Raw genomic sequence first — 24,645 nt, 5'->3', positions numbered from 1 at the left:
AGACATTACAGATACAGAGGAACGATTATAAATATGCAACAAAAAAAGAAGACAAATTCACAAGAAGTCTGCAGGATATTGTACATGTGCACAGAGTATATGTGAGGATGTTTAAAAGATTCTTGGCTACTGGTTGACTGTAGGAATGCTGCCACTAAAAACAGGAACTTATCCAAAGTCCAAAACTCTTCTTCCAACGTGAAATATTGTTTTACCATTGCACGCTCATTTTACACAGTTCCTGGTTCTGTACAAAATATGAAGCAACGTAAACTGACCGTCAGTCTGTTCTCCGAATTGCATCGACATGAATTCCTGGTGACTGCAGAAGATATTATATTTTGATGATGAACACTGCTGAGGAAGACGTTCTTTATCTGATACACTGAATATTGACGTGTTGTGAAATAAAAGTTCTATGAAGGAACTCTCTGTCTATTATTCTGTACGCATATCTTTTAAAACTTATTTACAATATCATTGCAAAATATATCACATATAGTGTGCGTCGGTTGAGATGACATACACATGAACAAACACAACACAGATGTTAAAGTGCCGGGCTTTACAACATGTTACTGAATAATCTACAATTCCCATGTTTTAACTGTAGCAGCAGAGTCTACATTTTTAAGGGTTATAAAGCAGTACTGCTCCACATACTCTTGTTACCTTTCTTAATCATTTGAGTAGAATAACGCATGAAACAAGGAATTCATTTTTAAACAATGTTAATCTCATTTCAGCTTTGTCAAGCCCCTTCTGAGGGATCAGGGTTGCACTGAAGCTTAGTTTCATAACTCTCATGATCTGCTCTGGAAAATCAAACGGGAATCTTAACGCTGAGTCATCTGACAGAAAAAAAATCATTTGTTTCACATTTGTGGGTATTTGAGATGTTGGTCATTTTAAGGTTTACTCTCACAGGTGTATGAAAAAATAGTTTTTAGTCGCATGATCAAATTTCAGCAACCTAAACTGAGTGAACCACAGAGGAGTTCCAATTCACGAATTCATGCAATTAGCTTAATGTAATGTTATAATGTTGTAAACCATGCATTCAATCCAAATGTACTGACTGTATCCAAACTAAACAATGTGACACAAAAGTAGAATTAAATAGACAATCTTTATTGTGGGACAAGTGGGGCAGATATGCAGACACATATGAACAACAGGAACAACACAAGCATTGACTGCTAGAATGTGAAGTTATAGCTTTTTAAGCCACTCCAAATTGTTGCCTTTTGGGTCGCATGGATGGGTGGGGACATCAGGCATGTTTCCATCATCTCGCACAGGGACTGCATTGGGAAAGGGGGATTAAGGTAAATGGCTGACATACCCACAGCGTTCAATGCCACTCAAACTCAACCAGCCTTAAAATGATCAGTGACAGTGTTTACCTGGGTAGTTGTAAGGTACAGCTGAATTGATCATTCCTGAATACTTTGTGAAGGGGCTGATAAATGGAAGAGCAAAACCTGAGGAAATAAAGGTTTAATCAACTTTACACACAATACATTAATGACAGATCCCAAACAATCTGCTAACTAATGAACTCATTCTGAATACCTTAAGACATCTCAAGACATTAACTTTTGAGGTGCTTTTGGTCTTCTTTTGAATAATCTTATCATATTGTCCTTCATGTGAACTATTTTTTTTACATAACAGTCGTAACATAACATGTTCTCAGGGTGATTTGATCTCATGCTGCATTTGGAAAAAATTCAACTTAAAATTCATCTAGAGAGAAGAACTGGAAACCACATTATCGTGAAATGACAATTTTGCCAAACAGAAAATCTAAATGGTGAATTTGAAAGGTTTATTTGCTGTTATGATTCACTCTTTAAGTGCAAGGCACGTGTTATATATTCGATGAGCAAATATGCATAAGTGCCCTATTTTTACAGGCTCTACACTGTTGTACTCCCCTCTATCCATAACATGAACTAAGTGCATGAGCGTGGTTACTGACCTATTACTCCAATAGCACAGGAGACCAGGATAACAGGCTCCTTATTCCATGCATTCTTCATGAACGCTGCGAATCCTGCAGACAGAAAACAGGTTAAAATCCACGAGAACTGACGGTCAGCCTACGGTGAGCTAACGTTAGCAACACACCCAAGGTCATGTTTTTCCGCTTATTTCGAATGGATATCATTGTGAAAAAGTAACTCTGAAACCTCGTTAGCGGAATTTGGGATGTTTAAATGTTTTGTTTAAGCCATCCGGAGGTCATGCTGAAGCTAATTTTACGGGGTAGATGTACAAAACATGACTAAATGGTCACGTACCCGCCATGTTGCCCTGTGTAGTTATCCAGCGAGCGGGTGATCATGGGAAACGTAGTAAATACGAACTGACGTATAATTTCTGCGCCCGTCGCATAAAAACATTACATTAGCAACGTATGTGAGGAGGAACTGTTGTAGCTCGGTTTTACGTTTGATTACAGCGAAGTATATTATGTACATCGGCAGGATCTAGTACAATGTTAGTAAACTGTTTTAGCTAAGCAGCCTGTGTAAACCGGAGAGGAATACACAGTCTGGCCCTATCAAACAGTTTGTAGTGGCGCTTAAAAAACACAGGACAGAGGTGTTGCTCCGGAGATAAGTGTTTTTGGACTTAACATTCATAAATGTAAGTATTGGGAGGATTGATAGCATGTTATTTAGCACGTTAATCGATAATACCAGGCCATTATGTAACAAGTATTTTCAGTTGTACTCTAATTTACTCAGTAAAACGTTGCTACGTACGCGTATATCATCATCAATGTCGTATATAAATGTAAGCACGCAGTATATAACATGACTGTATATAGACGTGTATATTTATTTCTGCACACAACCACCTGTTTTATCTTGTACATCAATCATTCAATATTTATCCCAGTAACGTTGATCTTTGCACTCTTCATCCTTGCACTGTTGTATTCTTGTTTAAAATTTATAGAAATACTCACACTTGTGTATAGACACTGCATGTTGTTGTTCATAGTTGCTTCACACACACACACACACACACACACACACACAAACACACACACACACACATACATACATACATACATAGATGGATGGATGGATGGATGGATAGATAGAATGCTGAGTCAAAGTCCTTGTATGTGTACACATGCTTGGCCAATAAAGTTGACTCTGATATTTGAAAATGCCTAAATTCCTTAAAATTATAATTTGGTTGAATGACAGAGGCATTTTGTACCAACACATACTGTATGCATAAATTATTATATAAAAACATGTTTTTGATAAAGACACAAAATCTTCTCTTCCTTCCAGATGATGGAGGATTTCTCTGGTTTGGCTCTGCCTCCTCTGTTTGGAGGACACATCCTGGAGGCAGAGCTGGAGCCTGGTGGTGTGGAGCTGGGACCAGGAGAGGTAATGTTAATAGTCACGGTCATGTTAATAGTAATGTTGATGTCAGTAAGTGTGAACACATAGCCAGTGCTCCCTGTGCCACAAAGTCAGTTTAAATACTGCGTCTTGGCCCTGAGTTACCCCTGTCTTTAAAGGAAGCGGCTACAGTCACACCCTTGATCCAGAAACCCACTTAAATGTGCCATAAGTGCCATAAATGTGATGCCACAATTTGGCCAAAATCATATTTTGTAGTTGTAACAGACATTACTAATTCTATTAGAGTTAAGACAGTCGTTGAAAATATTTGATGTAGTTTAGAGGGTGGAGTAATAGAGTCTGCTGTTCCATTTGAAAGACATCAGCAAAAACACACAGACAGCCAAACACAGGACAGAAACAAGAGCTGTTTTCTCCAGGTGGAGCTTGGCCCAGGAGGCAATGAGCTGCTGGAGAATACTGCGTACGAGGATGAAGAGAGAAGAGCTCTTGATAAGAGGAAATATCTGGCTCTGAGCAGGAGATGTAAAGAAATTGAACAGGTGCGTGCAAGCTTGCATAATGCATGCATATATGTGTGTTATTTTGCACACACTTCCTGCCTGTGTGTCTTGTGAAATATGAATATGGGTTATGTTTGGTTTGTTGTCATTTAGTTCCTGATTTCTCACATCATTTATATGTATGTATTTTTTTTTCAAACCTACTAATTTATGACATATTTTCATTCAGATCATCTGATGTTATTGTAAAACTGCAAATACAGTGCAAAAGTATTTTGATTGTTCTTAATAATGATTGTCTAATTCTGTTGCTTTTCTTCAGTGTGTTATGAAGTGACATGTGTCTGGAAAGAAAACCCTAAAATTCCAATTCACCAATCTCATATTGTTGCTAGACTAATAGTGATATTGCTTTTTAAACTTCATATGACCTAATTAATATGATGTATGCTGTAATCAGTACCTTTCCTCCCCACAGTGTAATCACATCCAAATTTTTCTTTATCAGGTGAATCAGAAGATTCTTGGTCGCCTTCACCAAGTACAAAGAATTACACGACGCTTGAAAAAAGAGAGGCGGTATGGCATCTCCATTTTCTTTACATATTCTGTGACATTTCCCTCATGATGGCCCATCTGAAGATTATTTTAATCTTACAGGTTTCTCATGAAGACTTTAGATGCTCATGGGGATGACTACAGAAACGCCCAGCTCACCATACTTCTAGAGGTGAGAATTACATGGGCAGATACAGAAAAGAAAGCACTTATCACAGGTTTTTGAAAATAATTACAAATCAGCTTAAACATTTTTTTCATTGTCTTGGGTGCCATGATATTGGTGAAAATTAAGGATAGTGTTTCTACACTGGGATAAAACCATCATGATTTCAGTCAGCAGGTTGTGAACAATTGCTGATGCTGACGATAAAAAAAGTAATATATCTGATTTTAATATTTTATTCAGTCCCAACTGCTGTGTTCTTTGACTTGACCCACCTGATGCACAAGAAGAAATGTGAAACTAAATCCAGGCCTGGGAAATTATATTAACCTGTGCCAATATAACAGTTGAAAATTGGTGGATTAACCTGGTACACAGCCCCCAGTGGCAAAAATGTAGGCCCCTATTCACTGGAAAATTAAGAATGTGATCACAGTGTAAACTAAAATAATTAAGGTTTTTAATCTAGATTTTGAAATAGGACCCTTCAACAAAACTGGATCATAATTAGTTGATACTTTATTTGAGTTCAGATGACTAAACCCGAGACAGACAGTTTATCTGGGTCTTTGGGTGCTGGCAGATGTATCACACAGATACAATGGGGAGAACAAGTATCTGATACACTGCCGATTTTGCAAGTTTTCCCACTTACAAAAGCATGTAGAAGTCTGTAATTTTTATCAGAAAAGATAAGATAAAACTTTATTTATCTCCAGCCAATGAAATTTGGGCATTACAGCAGCATGTAATAGCAGTTAGAAGAAAAATATCAGCAGAGATAGAGAAATTCGAAAAACAAGATATAAAATAAAAAGTTGACTATATGTACATATTATACAAGCAAAATGAAATTGACTATATAAAAGAAAAAAATATGTAGAAAAACATAAAAATATATGCATTACTGCAATAACTGTGGGGGAAAAATTATGCTGCCTTCAGATTAATAATAAATAGTTAATACTATTGCACAGAAGAATAAAATATGCAAAACAGTAAAAAAAATTGTTACATTGCACAAAAGGTAGCATTCCTTCTTACACATTGGATGCAGCAGTCTGTTACTAGAGGAGCTGCTGAAGGCCTTCACTGTGTCATGCAGGGGTTGGGAAGGGTTGTCCATGATTGATGTCAGCTTGGCTAACCTCCACCTCTCACCTACATCCTCAGTGGTGTCCAGAGGGCAGTCCAGGACAGAGCAGGCTCTCCTGATCAGTTTATTGAGTCTCTTTCTGTCCGTCTCAGAGCTTCCACAGCCCCACCAGACCACTGCATAAAAGATGCAGATGCAACCACAGAGTCATAGAAAGTCCTCAGTAGTGTCCTACATACTCCAAAGGACCTCAGTCTTCTCAGTAGATGGAGACGGCTTTGGCCCTTCCTATATAGGGCGTCAGTGTTAGTGGACCAGTCCAGTTTGTTGTTGAGGTGTACACCCAGGTATTTTTACTCCTCCATGATCTCAATGTCAAATGGATGCACACCGGTGTAGTCTGTGGTGCTTTCCTGCGGAAGTTTATCACCATCTCCTTGGTCTTGCTGGTGTTTATGTGCAGGTGGTTTAGTCCACACCATTTGATTAAGTTAATGATGACTTCCCTGTATTTCAAATAGTTCCCCTGCGATACACAGCCAATAATGGCTGTATCATTGGAGAACTTCTGGAGGTGGCAGCTGGTTGTGGTGTGTCTGAAGTCCGTGTGTGTCAAGGGTGAAGAGCAAAGAAGAGAGCAAAGTACCCTGTGGAGCCCCGGTAGTGTGCTCTCTCCTTTTCTATCGTAAGTACTCTTCAACTGTGAGTGACGGAATCTAAAACAAAAATCCAGAAAATCACATTGTATGATTTTTAAGTAATTAATTTGCTTTTTATTGCATTACATAAGTAACAATGTGATATATCACAAAAACACAACTTAATATTTTGTACAGAAACCTTTGTTTGCAATTACAGAGATCAGAGGTTTCCTGTAGTTCTTGACCAGGTTTGGGCAATACGGACTTTCAGCTCCCTCCAGAGATTTTCTATTGGGTTCAGGTCTGGAGACTGGCTAGGCCACTCCAGGACCTTGAGGTGCATCTTTCGGAGCCACTCCTTAGTTGCCCTGGCTGCGTGTTTCGGGTCGTTGTCATGCTGAAAGACCAGCCTTGTGCAGGTCGACAATTTTATCCCTGATGTCATTACACAGCTCTCTGGTCTTGGCCATTGTGGAGAGGTTGGAGCTTGTTTGATTGGGTGTGTGGACTGGTGTCTTTTATACGGATAACAAGTTCAAACAGGTGCAGTTAAGACAGGCAATGAGTGGAGAACAGGAGGGCTTCTTAAAGAAGAACTAACAGGTCTGTGAGAGCTGGAATTCTTACTGGTTGGTAGGTGATCAAATACTTATGTCATGCAATAAAATGCAAGTTAATTATTTAAAAATCAAACACTGTGATTTTCTGGATTTTGTTTTAGATTCAGTCACTCACAGTCGAAGAGTACCTATGATCAAAATTACAGACTTCTACATGCTTTGTAAGTTGGAAAACCTGAAAAATCGTCAGTGTATCAAATACTTGTTCTCCCCACTGTAGATCCAAATAAAAGGACACGATGAAGCCCATGATGCTGCTGTATACATTACATTAATTTTTTATTTGTTTCCATGTCGAATTAGATTCAGTGTTCAAGGAAATCCCAGCTCAGCCTGTCTGCTGATTTGTGTGATGTATCCTAATACATAAATACAGCAGTGTGACTCATTAAATGTATTTACATTGTACATTTTTCACTGGTTCTTGTTTCAGGATGAGGCTGGAGCCCCTTTAGATCCTGCTGCTGGAGCGGATGATGACCGCCTCAACGGTGTGTCTGGTTCTGCTTCGTCTGCAGCTTTGCATCACACTGCTGGACCAAAGAAGAGGAGGCACCGAATTCCACGGCAAGAAAAGGATAAAGACCAACCGGTAGATGAACACCTCTGCTGAACTGTCTGTTCAAGTGTACAGTATTAGATACATTGTCTTGTTGTGTGTAGTTTAGGATGCATCAATGGGTGGTTTGAAATGCAGTTAGGTCTCCTTAATGTCACCATTCAGACATCTGACAGTGTGGAATAATTGATTATCTGTTGAATTGAGTTTCTGCTTCTTTTCCCAGACTGAACCAGACATTTCAGTGTTGGCAGAGACGCAGTTTGGAGAAGTGCCCAGCCCAACCTCTCTGTCTCATTGATCATTACACTGCCTTGGATATGATGATAATGAAGGAGCCCCCAGTTACTTCAGCTGTTCAGCAGATCCACTGCCTTTGTTCAGCCAGGTTTTGCACTGTTTGTAGTTTCACTTGAATGCTGTGAACAGATTGAATTCTTGTGAGGAAACATGAAATCAAAGTCATTTACCTGGTACATATATACATTTGTTTTGTATATATAATTTAATTTTGTCATATTTTGTAGTAAGAGTTGATGTTAGCACATAATCATTGCAAACAGTGCACACTGTCATGGACAGCCATGTTTGGGAAATATCTGGCAACCCAGATACAATCATCAGCAGACTTGTTTATTAATGGCTTTCACAATACATTTCTGGATACTATCAGTAATCTCATGGTTCATTGTTTTATATCAGCAAGCAGACCCATAATAAATATGAAAGTATTATGGACTGCCATTTATGACTTTTTTTATTTTATTTTTGGAGTTACTTGAACTCATGTTTTTAACTTTAAAAGGTTGTTCACATCTACACCAATAACGTAAACTTTAACAAGTGATGCAAAACTCAGTGTGTGTTTTATTGTGTTTTTATACAGTTGTGAACATTTTTTTCAGTCTCAGGTAGAAATAAAAAGAAGTATGTCTGTAACTAGTTTCTTTAATTTGACATCACAGTCTTTCACAGAGGATAGAGTTTCCTCAGTTGTCATGGAGATCAATTTCAAGTTTCTTGTCACCATGAATGAATGTAAAAATCAATATCAAAAAAAGTCAAAAAAGTGACATTATCCATACAACGAGATTAGAGATTTGTAAAGATAAACTGTAGAAATGTTTCAGAGAAGAAATACTGCATATGTCTGATCTCAGATGCAGTTCTGGTTTTGTGTCGTTCCAGCGGATGTGTCTCGGTGACAGGCATGAGTTCTGTCCAATCAGATCTCGAAGATTAGATTTAGGGCGGGGCTGAAACGCGGAGGTGGGATTTTAGCTACCGTCCATCTTCAGCTACATTACAGTGAGCGAGCTTGTCGAAAAGAAAACACAATTTGGAAGTAAAGAAGACTTTCTGGAATTAGTTTTGGCTGTATTTGAAAAAAGACAAACGAAAGTCCATACCCTAGGTAAATGTCGTAAACAAATATAAATCTAGATGGTCGGGTTGACCCAGTTTCCCTTTTTCCTAAATTTGGCTAGCTGGCTAGCTAAGCTGCTAGCTAGCTAACATTTTATGCATTAGCTAGCCAGACAGTTAGCTATATTAGCTTGCAGGTTAACGATTAGAACGGACTGTGCTATATTGTGCCTTTCACAACGCAAAACCACCATATAAAAGCTATACTGGACCCCAAAATAATGATGCATGAATATGACCTATCCATCAACATGCTCCGTGGTACTTGTTTTGAAGCGGGCCGGTTAGTAATCGAGCGAGGTGGACAAGCTAAGAAACTGGCTAGTATTAACGTTCGCTCAGTGATGTTAGCAGGCTAGGTAGCTAATTTTAGCTGACAAACATGTCAGTCATATTGGTAACAGTAAGATCAGCTACGTTCAGGAAAATACAGCGATAAACAAACGGCAACACAAAAGTTCTGGTTATAAGTGTCCTTAGATTCGGAAGAGATAACGTTATTTGTGCAGCTAACGGCAACTGGCCAGCTAGTTGGAGTTAACGTCAGTTCCACTTAGGAAACCGATGTACTAATTGCTCTGTTGAAGGAGTGTGTGTTTCATTTGAACGTTTTATTGGTACACGTGTTGTTTTCTGTGTGTAGCTAACTTTGTGACAGACGGAATGTGGACATTGTCGTAGTCAGAGCCATGGCTGACAAGAGAAAACTTCAAGGTAAGACTGTTGTTGAAACTAATGTTGCAAGGATCCACCACACCGTCCAGCCTGGCATCTTGCACAGACCCAGAACTTTATATGCAGTGATGTTGGACCACGTCTTTTATCTCCACAGGTGAGATCGATAGATGTTTGAAAAAAGTAGCTGAAGGTGTAGAACAGTTTGAAGACATTTGGCAAAAGGTAAGAAATCTTTGCATCCTGCATTTGTTTGATACTTTATTTCAAAAATCGATGTGATTAACCTGAAGTGCCTCGTGTATTTATCTATATTTTAGCTCCACAATGCAGCCAATGCAAATCAGAAGGAAAAATATGAGGCTGACCTCAAGAAAGAGATTAAAAAACTACAGGTAAGACCAGTTAACACTCTATTTCACGTTGTCTTTTATCTGCGCTCATGAACGGTGCATATTTGAAATTGATTATGTGTTTCAGTATTTTCACCATCTGTCTTTGCAGCGACTGAGAGATCAGATTAAAACATGGGTGGCCTCCAACGAGATCAAAGACAAAAGGCAGCTAGTCGAGAACCGCAAACTTATAGAGACGGTATGTTTCTACATTGTTTTCTAATTTAGGCTGTTATTGTCTCTGTAAAGTGTCCTCAGTTCATCAATACAGTCAACTAAACAAGGCTTATGTGATTTTTATTTCCTTAGCAAATGGAGCGGTTCAAGGTTGTAGAACGGGAAACAAAAACAAAAGCCTACTCTAAAGAAGGCTTGGGACTCGCTCAGAAAGTGGATCCAGCTCAGAGGGAAAAGGAGGAAACGGGGCAGTGGCTAACAGTAATACATCCACTATTATCAATGCCTGTTTTGCAATATGGCTACCCGAATGTTTCTTGATAACCTTCTCAACCTTGTGCCAGAAGTGAAGAAAAAGTGTAAAACTTCAGAATGAGAACAGAATGTAGTTGTTGAAGGGTATCAAGAAATTAGCAACTGTGGCTTTAGACAGTTAAAAATAACAGATAAAAATCTGTTTTAGGAAGTAATTTTGATCAATTCCATTCATGCTCTTTTTTTTTTTTGCTGACTTCTTCTTCCCCTGCAGAACACGATAGACACATTAAATATGCAGGTGGATCAGTTTGAAAGTGAGGTGGAATCTCTTTCGGTTCAGACAAGAAAAAAGAAAGGTGATAAAGAGGTAAGTCCTCCCTTCTCATTCTTTCCATGAATGTTTATTTTTAAGACACTCAGGTCAGTACTGTAATTCTGTAATTCCTGTGTATATCCAGTGTAGTGTATTCCATTGTAGTCAGTAGGGCTGCCCCTGACTAAAGATTTTCTAAGTTGACTATAGTCGTTAGTTCAAGCAATTTGTTGACCAGTCGTCACTAGGCTTGCCGCCCGCATCGGTGTTACCGGTGTTAAACGGTGGGCATTTACCAATTCCACATCGATTTCATGACTTGCCCACCACCCAAACTGTTGGTTTTCTTTGTCTTTTTTTTTGAAAATTAATAAGTTCATTTTCGTGTATCAGCACCCACACATATCAAATAAAAAAAAAACTGATTTGTAAAATACTAAGCATGTTATCAATACTTAGTCGAGCAAGGGATGCTACAATTAGAAACTGAAAGCGTCTGCTCTGTACAGCAGCAGTCGCACAGAATAACAAGAGTCAGATTTCACTTATCATGATGAGGATAAGCGAGTTAACCGATAAGACGATGGCGGAGGACTTGGTGCCAGTGCGAAAAGCAATCTGTTTGCTATTATTAATGCTAATATGGAACTGGATAACATTAATGAGGGAATCTGGAAACTTTGTCTGATGAAGGTGTCAGTGCAGCACCTTTATCTTCACACACACACCTTTAAGTGCACCACAATAGTGAGGCTGCCAAAACGGGCTCTGCAGCAAAAGATCTACCAGAGATCAGAGTAAGCACTCTGATTTTGAGCATCCTCAACAAATATCCTTTTTTGTAAACTGTCCTAATCAGTAAGACCAGTGTTGTAAGAAGTTTATTAACTGATTGGAACACAAATTTTACAAGCGCATGCACAAAGCGAGCTCCCTGCTAACGTATGACAAAAGCAGTAATGATGCTGGATGTGTCGGAAGAACCAGCAAGACTAATCGACTAATGAAATCTTGGCTGTCTAGGACTCCTCAGTGACGGTTTGGTCGAATATTAGTGGGCAGCCCTAGTAGTCTGGTAAAACTTTGGCTCAAATTTTTGTCAAACACCACATTCTTGTCTTCTGTCTGTCATGTAGAAGCAAGATCGAATTGAAGAGCTCAAACGTTTGATTGAGAGGCATAGATTCCACATTCGCATGTTGGAGACCATTCTACGAATGCTGGACAATGACTCAATAGCAGTGGACGCAATTCAGAAGATCAAAGACGACGTTGAATACTACATTGATTCCTCCCAAGACCCGGACTTTGAGGAGAACGAGTTCCTGTATGATGACTTAGACCTGGAAGACATCCGTGAGTTGTCGAGTTTTAGGATGAGCTTTTTATTTATATAACAGACATCAGGGGGCCTATAATAACATCACCCGTCTCCTGTTTTTCTCTCGCAGCTGCAGCATTAGTTGCAACTTCTCCGTCAGGTCAGGGTAATGTGGAAGATGAGATGTATCTCCACTCCAGCAGCACTCCCACTTCCACCACCTCCTCTTCACCCATCCCTCCATCCCCGGCCACTTGCACAGCTGTAAGTTCTTGTCCTCATATCGCTGCAACATGGGTCAATGTGTGAAATAGATGCTTAGTAGAAAAAGTACATTCTGACATGATTTTGCACAATTCCTCTCTTAAGTTTGCATTGAGATAACCATTCTACAAGACTCATTGCATTATAATCCGCTGACTCATTTGCTGAAACAACATTTCCAAAGTGGATTGTCATATCAAGGTATCTCCTCCTATAGGAGAACTCAGAGGACGATAAGAAAAGGGGACGGTCGACAGACAGTGAAGTTAGTCAGGTGAGAGGCTCTCATCTGTGCTGTGCCAGTAGGTGAACAGTGTAGTGCAGCACTCTTCATCCTTGGTCCTGGAGAATCACGGTGGCTGAAGGGTTTTGGCCTCTCAGGCACTGAAAAGGAACATGCTCTTTATCTGTGGGACCATGGTTGGAGACTTCTGATTTAGTTTGTACCATCTCCTGCATATATGGGCCTCAATAGCTCACAATAAACATTGCATCTCATACACTTTGTACAGCTGTGGTTGCCCTCTGAACAGTTTTGTCTGAAATGCCTTTTTGTGGTGCTTTGTCATTTTCAGTCACCTGTGAAGAACGGCACACCATCCTTGCTATCTTCCTTCTCTTCCTCCACCACCTCCGGGTCCTCCTCGTCCTCCTCCCTTGTGTCCATGGCAAGTGTAGTCGGAGGCATTTCTGCGGTTCCCACAAGCAGCAGTCTTATAGGGAGCTTCAGCAGTGCAGTGCAGCAACATCAGCATCAACCTGCACAACAACAACAGCAGCAGCAACAACCTCAGCCACCAAACCAACCGCAGCAGCAACAGCAGCAGCCATCGCAGACAAAACCTTCTGTCCCCACAAACAACACCCCCAGCCCACCCAGCAACCCTCTCCTCCCAGCCTCAACCGCCCCCTCTCTCCCCACGCCCAGCACACCCATTTCATCAGCTCCCAACTCTCAGTCTCTGTCCACATCTGGGCCCACCCCCGCATCCAGTTTGGGACTCGGGCTGGGGCTGGGATTGAGCAAGGTTGGCATGACGGGGACCAGCAGTGCCAACCAAATGGCTGGGTTAGGCCTGGGTGGGCACCCCACTCCTTTAAACACAATGGCAGGGCTTATTTCAGGCTCCACACCTGCCCCTTACGCTCAGGCAGCAGCATCAGGAGGCTTGGGTCTGAGCAGCACCACCCAGTCCAGCATTTCAGTGGAGAGCAGCACTTCCATCCCCACCTCTGGCTCCAGTGGAGTCACCACCAACGGGGCGGGGACAGGTCTCGGTTTGTTAGGTTCCAGCCCGGCCCACAGCTCTTTGAGTGGGAGTATTCTGGGTCTGGTTCCTGGGCAAAATGTAGCCCCCGGTGCCTCTCAGGTGCCCCCGAGTTCTGTCAGTGCTACCCCTGGAGTAGTTGGAATGATGGGAGGCAATGGAGGGAATGTCGGCGTGGTTGGAGGAGTAGGGGTGAACGCTGCTCCTGCTCGACCACCCAGTGGACTGAAGCAAAACGGAAGCACAAGTATGTTAACTTGTCATGGTTGGCCATATGTGACTGTGTTTAAGTCAATGTTGTCTTCTCTTTAAAGTGTACGTTTCCTAACTCCCCCCCCCCCCCCCCCCCCCCCCCCCCCTTTGCTCGCAGGTTACAGTGCTGTAGTGGCAGAGAGCTCAACAGAATCAGCTCTAAGCACACCGAGCCAGTCACAAAGCAGCCAACCCTCATCTCTCAGTTCTTCAACCAGTCAGCCGTGAGTTATTTGTCGTTCGCCTGATCTGAGTCTACAAACTCTGCTCACTTCTTCTTATTCTTTGTGTGATAGTTGTTAACTTGTCTCTCTCTCTGCTGTTACCAATCGACTTGGTGCAGGATGGACAATGGTCCAAGTTTAATCAGCTCCATCACCCTGCCTCCCAGCTCTCCGTCCCCCTCGTTCTCAGACAGCACACCTGGAGGAGGGAGTCTTCTCAACGGGCCTCACTCCTACACACAGGCCTCTGAGAGCCTCAAGGTGAGGCAGCTTAGCATTGTTTCAAAAAAGAGGCATGTTGAGAAAGAGCCTTTTATCAGAGCCACATAAGGGTCTAATTGAGTAGCTTGAATATGCAGGTCTGGACTATTTTCACATTATAGGTACCATTGTTTGGTGCATGAACGCTGATGTGCTCAATATGTGCAAAATATCCCCGTCTGCCCACAGACCTAAGCTCTGGGCCACATTTATACCAAACACAGAGGCCCACACTTAACCAGTGATACATTTAGATAAAAATTATGTCATGCTAAGATATATTTGGGCTAAAGCAAATGGCGAATTCTCATTCTGTTCACTGCAAACACCATGAAGAAGGCAGTGTTGGATATTATCAGTATAGAGTGAAGGGCAATCTGTTGACATATGTTAGCTGTGCCAGAAAACAAACCTATTTAGATTATTTGGCAAATTTTGTCTCTTTTGAGTACATGGCTCAGTTTATCTAATACAGGTCATTATTAATAAATGTTGCTGGCTGTGGCTGCATAATTTTAGGCAGGAAGAGGGGGACTTTGTCATGTAGCAGGTACAACAGTAGTTGATTTTCATAATTAATTTTCTGCACTGATATGTTGTTCCCAATATTCCACTCTTGTGTCCATAAATGTCCATAAATGTGGGGTTTTCTCTCTCTCCCCACCTTAAATTTACTTAATCAACTACCTTGTTCTCTTGTTGTCTCCCATCTCATTCCCACCTCAGGCTCCTGAGCCTCTCAGTTCTCTGAAAGCGATGGCTGAGAGAGCAGCGCTGGGATCCGGCCTGGATGGAGAGATTCCCAACCTGCACCTAACAGACAGAGGTCGGAACGGTCAGGCATTTTTTCTACACTAACTTACTGAAGAATATTTAGCTCATAATTTTACACTGTAACCCTTCTGCTACTTGGACACTGACTAATTACTGAAGAGGAGGTGACTTACAATGACATTAGGTTTAGAATAAATATGTGATGTTTTTAGTTGTAACAGCTGCAGTGGTAGATGATACTGACATTGTTAGAAGCATCTTACAGTAATTAGGGTGATGAATGTAAATAATAGTTAGTTGCAGCTGTACACTCGAGACATGTAACAGATATCTGTGTTTTGCTTGCGTATCCGTAAATAGCAAAGTGTTCCATAAAGAAGTCAAAGCTTTGTAAAATATTTTCTTCAGAAAGAAAAAGGTGGAGAGGGGAAGCGAAGTGGTTCTGTAACTAAAGAGAGGGGCCCATACAGTATTTATATCATCGACTCAATCCACCACTTTTTGTTTCTCCTGTAGATATCTTCTCTGGTTCATCAGCAGCGCCCGGCACACCCGCCGCCCCTCAGCCGTCCGTGTCGGAAGTCAGCATCCCCCCCTCGCTCGGGGTCTGTCCACTTGGCCCCACCCCTCTCCCCAAAGACCAGCTCTACCAGCAGGCCATGCAGGAGTCTGCGTGGACTCACATGCCACACCCCTCCGACTCTGAGAGGATCAGGTGAGGGCGCCACATTTTTTTCACAACCGACGTCGCATGTTGCATGTTTTTATGAAAACACAGTGCTGGGCTTTGACTCTGCTTTACAGTAATTTCTCAAATTTATGTTGATCATTTTATAGCGATTTTATCAGCGAACAATACAATATTTGTTTTATTTTTTACTGTATAATATCATGGCTCCCAGACAATTAAAAGTCTGTATTACATGATCTGCACACATATTTTAAATGTAATTGTGTTAATATTCTATTTACTTTTATTATTCTCAAAAAATCACACAAAAAGATCAAAATCAAGAGAGCTTATTCCATCAGTCCTGCTGCTGTCCCTAACAAATGCATTATTTACGCCCACTTGAGTAACGTTTGCTATTATTTGAAATTAAAAAATAAAAGTATGTATTGGATTGAGAGCCACAGGCGGTAGAGAAATCTTTAACTATTGACAGACAGACTTTCAAGTTGGTTTTGGTCTTATTACATTGATTTCTAGACAGTAACAAAATGTAGAGTATTGCCAGTCTTGTCCCCGGAAGAAATCATTTCTAAACACCCAGACAACAACTAGGTTGGTTGATTGTTTGGACAGTGGGGCGCTGGTTTTCTTCATTAACGAAGCCTTATGAGGAATATGGTTTTTATGTAAACACAACTGTAGGAAGCCTTTAATTTTGCTTTGGTCTTATAACTCTCTGGGCTTCTGTCCTACAGGCAATACCTGATGAGGAATCCGTGTCCCACCTTGCCCTTCCATCATCAGATACCGCCGCACCACTCTGACTCCATAGAGTTCTACCAGAGACTGTCCACAGAAACACTCTTTTTCATCTTCTACTACCTGGAGGTAAAAACCACCCCACCCACTCCATGTTTACTCCCTGTCAGCCTTACTGCTTGTAAGCTCTATGCTGCATTTGTGCTCTCTCTCAGGGCACCAAGGCTCAGTATCTGTCTGCCAAGGCTCTGAAGAAACAGTCATGGAGGTTTCACACCAAGTACATGATGTGGTTCCAGAGGCACGAGGAGCCCAAGACTATCACTGACGAGTTTGAACAGGTGCAGTCTCACAGTTAACGTTTTCTCTTTGAAGGTCCAGTGTGTTAGACTTAGGGGCATCTACTGGCAGAAATGGAAAAAAAATTCAGAATGGCGTATAATCACCTGGAAAAAAAAGAATCATTGTGTTTTCATTACCTTAAAATGTGTTCTTTATATCAACACGGAGTCCACCAGATTGCTCCATCATGTTTCTACAGTAGCCCAGAACCGACAAACCAAACACTGGCTTTAGAGAGGGCCTTCTGAGTTTTTAGTGGCTGCTGTGAGGAGGGGTGAGATAAGGAGTTGCAATCTGCAACCTCACCACTAGATGCCACTAAAGCCTACATACTGATCCTTTAAGTTAGAAACTAGTCTGTGGACTTTTGAATGATTGTTCTTTCCACTCTGCTGCTCCTCCAGGGCACTTACATTTACTTCGACTACGAGAAATGGGGCCAGAGGAAGAAAGAGGGGTTCACCTTCGAGTACAGGTACCTCGAGGACAGAGACCTGCAGTGACGGACAGGGGGACACGAAAGGACAGAAGAGACATAACGTGCTGCTGTTGACATTCCGAGACTGAACTTCAAACTGTGGATAGAGATTGTGATGTGTAGTAGAAACCCTCTCCTAAAATGGAGACTGGTGTCTGTATAGGCTGCATCTCAGCGTGAAGCCCTTGCTCCTCATGCAGCGCTTTGCTTTTGACAAAAATGCCCCATGGGCCTGATCAAACGCATCACGCTGCATGAGCCGGGAGGGCTCATCAGAGATCTGCGTTTGTGCCTGTTTGTGTGCACACTCAGTTTGTGGCATTAGGAAAGCCTACCCCATGCATGTTTCTCATGTTTTGTTTTCTTTTTCCGTTTCAACAAGATTCTCTGTACCACCTACCCAACATGAGCCTGGAAGCCTTTGACTTGACACAAAACAAACCTTGGATTTGATTGTTGAGTAAACTGCCCTTCTTGTATTTACTGTAATTTGGTGGTTTAGAATGGGGAGGTACAGTGGACATTTAATCATGGTGTGTAGGACTGGCTTCTTTTAAGACCCTACGATGCCTGTTGAACATGGTCACTATTAGAGATAGTGAGCGTTTATCAATAGTTTTATTGATATTGTCTTGGTCGATTAAAACGCTGATTGAGAGTGACCACAGGGCCTCTCCCTGTGACAGGGAAAGAGTCCTTATTGGACATGGATTAAATTGCTATGCAATTGAACTGGTCTCTGACTCCCTCTCTTTACAAATAAAATGTTTGTAAGTTAACCTGTCAAAGAAAATGCATTATTATGGCGCATTCATGTTTGTGACAAATTAATAAACTTGTAAAATAAATCTTAAAAATAGGGTTTGAGACATTAATCTACTTGATGTTTGATTCTTTGGCCATCGAGGAATCCTCATCATCCTCGATGCAAAAGGCCACGCTAAGCGTAGTGAATGTACCTGTACCCAAATCACCTCTCAATTACTCTGAAAATACACAGATAGCATTAGATAATAAATCTGAGTTTGGTTTGAGTCAACTTCCCACCCTTAAGGTTTAATTCTATTCTGTTGATGTTACTTCATTTAAAAATCCACTGTTCAATTTACCACCTGATATCTGGAGTGAAAACCCTATACAGTGAATGTGCACTGATAAACTGTTTACATGTAGAGTGAAAACACAGAAATCCTAAACGTCTGGTGGTAGATTTAACTGGCGGGTCAAGTAAGAAATGTCTCATCTGCTGTGGTTGTTCATGTGTTATCCTGAAGAACAATAAGATTGAATCTGGTGTCAGACAGATCCCACCTTTTCTTGGCAGTTTGAATGGGGAGTGTTAAACTGAATCAGATTTTTCCATTTAAGCGACCACGAAAACATTAAGATCTGTACTGGAGTACAAAATTTTCTGTTGTGTGTGTGATTAGTTTTCAGGCTTTTTTGGGGGAGGGAAAGGGGGGGAGGGGGGTGGAGGATGTGAAAACAAGGAAAATACAGCAAAGTTATGAGAGATTTGCCTTTTATAGATTCTATTTTTTGGGCTTTTAAGGTTTTCAGAAAGGGAAGGTGAGTTAAATTGCTAAAATGTGAATTTCAAGACGTATTTACAATTTTTTCTCATCACAGTTCTGCATGGGAGATGTCATAAAACAGGGTTATAACAGGATTGTAAAATTTCAATAAATACTTTTAAGAAATTACAAGTCAGTGTGTGGTGTAAAGTCCTGTCATTCCTACATGGGAATATGGATCCACTAATTTTGGATGCGCTTGGCTTTAATTTGTTCTGGTAAATTCACCTCCTGTGGTCGCCATGTATCAAGACCAACTTCCACCTTAAGACTTGATGTGTTTACTTGTAGAGTTTAGCTACTAAAAAACATGTTTAATGGCGCAAACAAACTTATTTCATACCATATAAACCTTTTTCCCCTTCTCTAAGGAAGACAGGACGCTTTGTGAAATCTTAACATATTTTATTCAAATTTAAAAAAAGAAAAAAATGTCAAAGTAAAATACAGGACAAAGCACAATGTCAGACAAAATTGAAAATATGCTATCACTGCTGTGTTGAGTGCAACTGTCCATGTGTGGGATGATGGTGTGTGTGTGTGTGTGTGTGTGTTCACATCTTAGCTTCTTTCTTGACTTTTAGGAACTCTGCCATGTTAGAGAAGTACTTCTGGTTGGCTTCAGCCACCTTCTTCTCTGCAGCCTGTGGGTTCACAATCTCCAGCCCCTGCAGACGAGAGCACAACGGTTGTTAACTAAAATAAACCTTCATGGGGCTCAGCAGATATTCAATACAAGAGGACGTTTACGTCTTTCTACCTGTAGAGGAGTGAATGCTACACTGGAGCTGGTTCCTGAGGAGCGGTCTCTGACTGTGGACTTTCCTCCGTACGTCATGCTCTGCTTCTGCAGCGTCCTCTGTTGTGCACAAGAAAACATTAGAGACTTACAAGATCTATTACTCAAAAACAGAATGAAAATGAAGCACGACAGCGTTTACCTGGAGGGATTTGGAGATTCGGGCCTTGGTGGCCTCGTTGACCTGAGCCTGCCTGACGCGCCCGCTGCCGCTCTTCCCCAGCTGACCGAGACTGAAGCCCAGATCCTCCTGGTACGCATCGTCTTCAATCTGCAACACCACATCTGGAATTTAGCTTGAAGTCTCACTGCTTATGCTTCTCTTACCAAAATGCACTAATGTCAAACAATATAAAATAGTGTTCAAAAAGTCCAATCCAACTCGATTTCAGGAAGAGAAACGCTGAATATTTTTACATTAAGCTGTAGCTCTATGAACTTCTGTTGTTGTGAGGATAAAAACATTAAACCTAATCGTTCTACAGTGGCTTTGCCGTAAACATATAAGGTTAAATAACGATTCTGCTTTGAGGCTGAAATATTACAGCAAACTTTGTCTCTCAGGTCTTGGTGCAATGTCTGTTTTGCTGTTATGAACTGGTGAAATCAGAAGCTAGTGAGGCAGCTTTTAGCCATCATCTCATTACAATATCAGGCCAGTGAGACTGCAGTGAGCAACACAAGCCTCAAGTGTTTGAATCTGTGTGCAGTTGTGTTTATATATTTATTCATATATTTAGAGGCTCTGGAAAGGAAGAGTATGACCATCAGTGCAGGTCTCTGTATGTTTGTTTGGTGTATTATTTAAACTACTTGTGTCTTTATGTAAAGTTCATTCCTTGAGTTCCAGATGTGATAAATAAATGACATGAATGATAGACAACAGTATTAATGCGGAGCATATTATTGTTGAAAAGGCACAACAGAGGGTTAAATAGAAGTAAGCACAGTTAAACAAGAGATGGGCGATATAGGCAGCATGATAGAAATATGTACCGACCTCTGCGAACGTCATCCTGTTGGCATGTTTCCTGATCTCAGTCAGCCCGAGCCGCTCCTTCATCTTTCGATACCTTCAGGCAGAAAGAAACAAGCAGAGTTGGTTATACTCTATATATTTAGAGTTGATGGTGGTATTCTAAACTTGGCTATGCAAGTTATGTAAGCTTCTTGTTGCGCTCCAACATGCAGCTGAAAGCGAGTCTCCATACTGTTCTTCACTTTTCACTAAATCTGTGGCTTGTTGAGCAGGACTCTGCATGTGCAGAGCAGCTGACAGGTTCTGTACCTCCTTCCTCCTCTCTTCTTCCTCTGTCCATCCAGCGGGGCTGGCAGAGGCTTGACCTGCTTCACTGGGGGAGGCTCCTGCCATTTATCAAACTTCCTCTCTATTTCTTCCTTTAGATCGTAGCCAACCTGCAAAAAAAAAAAGAAAAAAAAAGGTTATAAAATAAAAGGTTAGTGCCAGGAGTCAAAATGTTTTCTTTAACAATACTGCTTGCAAAAAACACTTTGCTTGTAAAAATGTGACAGTGTCAGAGGTGTTATTTTAACTATCTGGAAATGATTAAGGCTGTAAGTTTTGATGTTGTGTTTCAGTGCATTTTACTTTAATTTGTAAAATGTTGGTCCTACATATATGTAAATTGGGTCAAGAAAATATTGAGTCTGCTTGTACAGCTCATTATAAATTCAGCATTAATGTGCATGTGCTCCATTTGGACAGTCACCTTGCCGTCTGAACTCTCGTGGAAACTGTCCACTCGGCTGGCCAGAGTGCACTTTGCAGCCACCAAACGAGCAGCCTTCCTCCTGAGGTCCTGAAGACCAGAATGGAAAATATACATTAGCTCCAAGGTCCCCGTGTTCAGTTAAATGCACAACATTATTGCAATATGTGTTAATATATTTACTGACAGGTGGGAGTGACTGCACAACGTCACAGTGGTAGATGAAGCCAGTGTGGGGCAGCAGGGAGGTGCTGCTGAAGCCGGACAGGGTTCGTCTCTGAGCTCCCAGCAGCATCAGGTTACAGGCGGGCATCTTGGAGAGGTTAGTGAGACCGCCAGCAATGCCTGCAGCCAGAGAGAGGAAAAAAAGAAGAAACAGATAGTAAGGGCAATCGGCATTTGTAATCTTGGTGTATTTAAACTATACAACAACTGATCTTATTGCATCACTCACCCATGATCTTGGCAGCTGTTGACGCTCCAACAATGATGGACAGATTTGGGGCAATGAATGACATTCTGGACTCTACATATTCATATATCCCATGTTTAGACTGGTTCAGCTCAAGAGCCATGTCACATGCCTCCTCCAGTTGCTTCAGTTCCTCCTCACTTAGCAGGGACCTAAAACCATAAAAATACACAAACTCAACATTTTGCTAAGCATTTAAATGGTGACAGACACCCTCTGTGGTGACAGTGAGGACGCAGTCAGCTGGATGGTAACAATTAAAAATCGATAAACCATTAACATCTGTTGACTCACCCCTGTGTGGTCGAAGCAGTGACGCTGACAACCATAATAGTGGCATTGGTGAGGATTTGCTGCAGAGTTTCATTGTTCTTACACTTCTCCAGATTGTTTCCCAATTCCTGAGCAGGAAACAAAAATGGAGAATCTATGATGCCCAAACCGCATGCCAGAAAATAACTGGAAATAAATAGAATTAAAATAAAAAAGCAGACCGACTTAATGTTAATAATCAGTCCTGAGGGTGTCAAAATTGTGAGCTTTCATTTAATAAAATTAAACTTATGATAAACTTTTGATTATATCATTAACTCAAAAAAATACTGTTGTAGAAAAATTATCATTATTGGCCTTCTGCAGATGTAATGCCATAATTCATCAATAAGTAAAAATTGTCTTCTGTCCAAGTAAAGATACAATTGATTGACTGTGCAGCAAAAGCAGCAACTCTAGGAATTGTCCTCTCCTTTTGAAATGGGTTTTTGATATAAAAGCCCAATAAACAATTCAGCTCATCTCACCTTGACTGTGCGGATGTAGTCCAGAGAATCTGGCACGAGGGACTCGAGCTCAGGGAACCTCTTGGAGTATTTGTCCCGAGTAAACTTGTGAATGATATCTGAAATGCAGACAGAAAAGCATAAGTAAACTTATTATAAAAGAGCAGAACAAATTACATTAGGGAGGTTTTTGTTTGTTTTTTTTAACCAAAACCAGGAAAAGCCAACTCACTGAGCTCATTGTCGATTTCCACTGTGAGGTTATTGGCTGCTACAATCAGTCTGTATTCTGGGTCAGCCTCAACTGGACCTGAGACTAAAAGAAAACAAACAAAAAAAAAAACATTAACGCAATCAGAGCAAATTTATTCAGATTCTTTATTAACTTTCAGCTGGAACTAAATGTTGTGATGAAATCTTAATGATAAAACATACAAAGAAAAAACATGCACAAGGATTACACTCACCCTCTGAGTTTTTGCGCTGCTTTCCAATATACCCTGAAATTTTGTCCATAATCTCTGAAAACTGTAGACAAAAAGTAAAGATTATGCAGAAATAACTAGAACAGAAGCATTACTATAAATATCAGCTTGTATGACGCCCTCATATGATACAACCCACCTGTTTGCTATTGCGGAGCTTGGCAATGGATGCAACACTCTCAGCTTTACTGTAGTCCACCTCCATCTCCTCTGGGATGTCCTCTAGCCCTCCTTCTGTCCTTCCCTGTGTTGCCTCTCCATCACTGTCCCCCTCCTCTTCCTCTGGATACAACCCGTCCTCCCCCTCATCTCCAGCCTCCTCCAGGTCTGCCAGGAGCTCGTCCGCCAGGGACATCTAAAATCAGCATCAGATAATTTGAGGACATTAGATGTAGCTGGCTTTACAGATTAACAGTACTCAGATCAGTTTCTGCTCTGGATCACCACCAGGTGTCTTGAGCGTTACTCATTGAGCACTGTAGATCAGTCTTCATCATTCTAATATAACATCTAAAACAAGACAATCAAACTTCTGTCTTTCTGGTCATCTTTTATGAAAAATAATTTTCTTTTCTTGCACTTACAGCTGAGTGAAATGAAATATCATGGAATAAATCAATCTGTGAAGCACTAACCTATGATGGAGGATCTCAAGATCACATTGACTCATTGTAAGGGGTAACAAGCCAAACATGTTTGGATGACTGTTTCACTGCAAGTTGCTACACATCCGATAGCTTTTCTCTGCTTGGTTTCATTATAATTTCAACACTTCACAGGCAATTTAACACACGAAGAGATGTTTTTGACACTTTATAAAATTAACATGAGTCGATCTAACAGGCAAATACCAATCAGAAAATCTCAAAAACTTCAAACTGGATTTTTTTTTGGGACCAAACCATGACTCAAACTGGGGTTATCTTTGAAAAAAATGCTGGAGTTCGCACTTCTGACTTCAGGGTATCCCGGCCCTGTTCCATAAATGTGGCACAGGACAAAGTGGAACTGAAAATGTGGCTATTTGGGAAAGATATTTGTACAGCAGTCCAAGACACTCTTTGTATCGGTAATGTGGCGTATGGTATATGCTAGCTGTTTAGCTAGCGTTAGCAAACGTTGGCTAGACGCAGCCGGTCCGATTACCAGACGAATTATAAGTAACATGAACTTACCTCTAAACTCAAACTCCGGTCGCTTAAAGAAACAAAAACAAATGTCTCCTACGGAGACTTCAAGTTATTCTATATGAAGGTAAAACGACTTGTATACGATGTTTTCCTCGTCAAATTGTGGGACTACTGCTGTACCGTTTGTCGCGAACTAAATACGTAACAACATTCGCACGGCTTTATGGGTAATGAGGTCAAAATACTACAAACAGAGATATTCAGTCATGGGGGTAC

The 24,645-nt window shown here is 41.0% G+C and overlaps 4 protein-coding genes across 6 annotated transcripts; 2 read left to right on the top strand and 2 right to left on the bottom strand.

Moving 5' to 3' along the window:
- Positions 1-1,110: 1,110 nt before the first annotated feature.
- Positions 1,111-2,358, bottom strand: ndufa3 (NADH:ubiquinone oxidoreductase subunit A3). Its single transcript, XM_041942148.1, has 4 exons — positions 2,307-2,358; positions 1,985-2,059; positions 1,407-1,484; positions 1,111-1,304 (listed from the first exon to the last, which is right to left on the bottom strand). Exons 1-4 carry the CDS (start codon positions 2,311-2,313, stop codon positions 1,213-1,215), a joined length of 252 nt encoding a protein of 83 aa, XP_041798082.1. The 5' UTR covers positions 2,314-2,358; the 3' UTR covers positions 1,111-1,212.
- A 48-nt stretch (positions 2,359-2,406) lies between these two features.
- Positions 2,407-8,446, top strand: tfpt (TCF3 (E2A) fusion partner). Its single transcript, XM_041942118.1, has 7 exons — positions 2,407-2,655; positions 3,318-3,419; positions 3,818-3,940; positions 4,410-4,480; positions 4,562-4,631; positions 7,416-7,574; positions 7,768-8,446. The coding sequence occupies exons 2-7, from the start codon at positions 3,318-3,320 to the stop codon at positions 7,840-7,842; spliced, it is 600 nt and encodes a 199-aa protein (XP_041798052.1). The 5' UTR covers positions 2,407-2,655; the 3' UTR covers positions 7,843-8,446.
- Positions 8,447-8,820: 374 nt separating this feature from the next.
- cnot3a (CCR4-NOT transcription complex, subunit 3a) lies at positions 8,821-19,063 on the top strand. Of its 3 annotated transcripts, none has more exons than XM_041941916.1 (18): positions 8,821-8,955; positions 9,610-9,680; positions 9,799-9,866; positions 9,962-10,036; positions 10,146-10,235; positions 10,346-10,474; positions 10,743-10,838; positions 11,921-12,140; positions 12,236-12,369; positions 12,587-12,643; positions 12,945-13,884; positions 14,008-14,113; positions 14,233-14,374; positions 15,101-15,200; positions 15,665-15,863; positions 16,577-16,709; positions 16,796-16,921; positions 17,327-19,063. In XM_041941916.1, the coding sequence occupies exons 2-18, from the start codon at positions 9,656-9,658 to the stop codon at positions 17,423-17,425; spliced, it is 2,739 nt and encodes a 912-aa protein (XP_041797850.1). In that variant the 5' UTR covers positions 8,821-8,955; positions 9,610-9,655; the 3' UTR covers positions 17,426-19,063. The 3 variants fall into 3 exon arrangements, with proteins under 3 accessions (XP_041797850.1, XP_041797849.1, XP_041797851.1); XM_041941915.1 differs by having other exon boundaries at positions 15,101-15,209; XM_041941917.1 differs by lacking the exon at positions 12,587-12,643 and having other exon boundaries at positions 15,101-15,209.
- A 299-nt stretch (positions 19,064-19,362) lies between these two features.
- On the bottom strand, positions 19,363-24,559 carry prpf31 (PRP31 pre-mRNA processing factor 31 homolog (yeast)). The gene is made up of 14 exons (XM_041941986.1): positions 24,415-24,559; positions 23,379-23,594; positions 23,222-23,282; positions 22,987-23,070; positions 22,776-22,873; positions 22,270-22,376; positions 21,958-22,127; positions 21,691-21,848; positions 21,504-21,593; positions 21,062-21,189; positions 20,774-20,846; positions 19,916-20,044; positions 19,735-19,833; positions 19,363-19,642 (listed from the first exon to the last, which is right to left on the bottom strand). Exons 2-14 carry the CDS (start codon positions 23,592-23,594, stop codon positions 19,529-19,531), a joined length of 1,527 nt encoding a protein of 508 aa, XP_041797920.1. The 5' UTR covers positions 24,415-24,559; the 3' UTR covers positions 19,363-19,528.
- Between the last annotated feature and the right edge of the window lie 86 nt (positions 24,560-24,645).

Source organism: Chelmon rostratus, chromosome 8, assembly GCF_017976325.1.
Source record: "Chelmon rostratus isolate fCheRos1 chromosome 8, fCheRos1.pri, whole genome shotgun sequence".
NCBI classification, from domain to species: Eukaryota; Metazoa; Chordata; class Actinopteri; order Chaetodontiformes; family Chaetodontidae; genus Chelmon; species Chelmon rostratus.
Note: the sequence above shows the minus strand (reverse complement) of the source record. Positions and strands in the feature narration are given on the sequence as shown.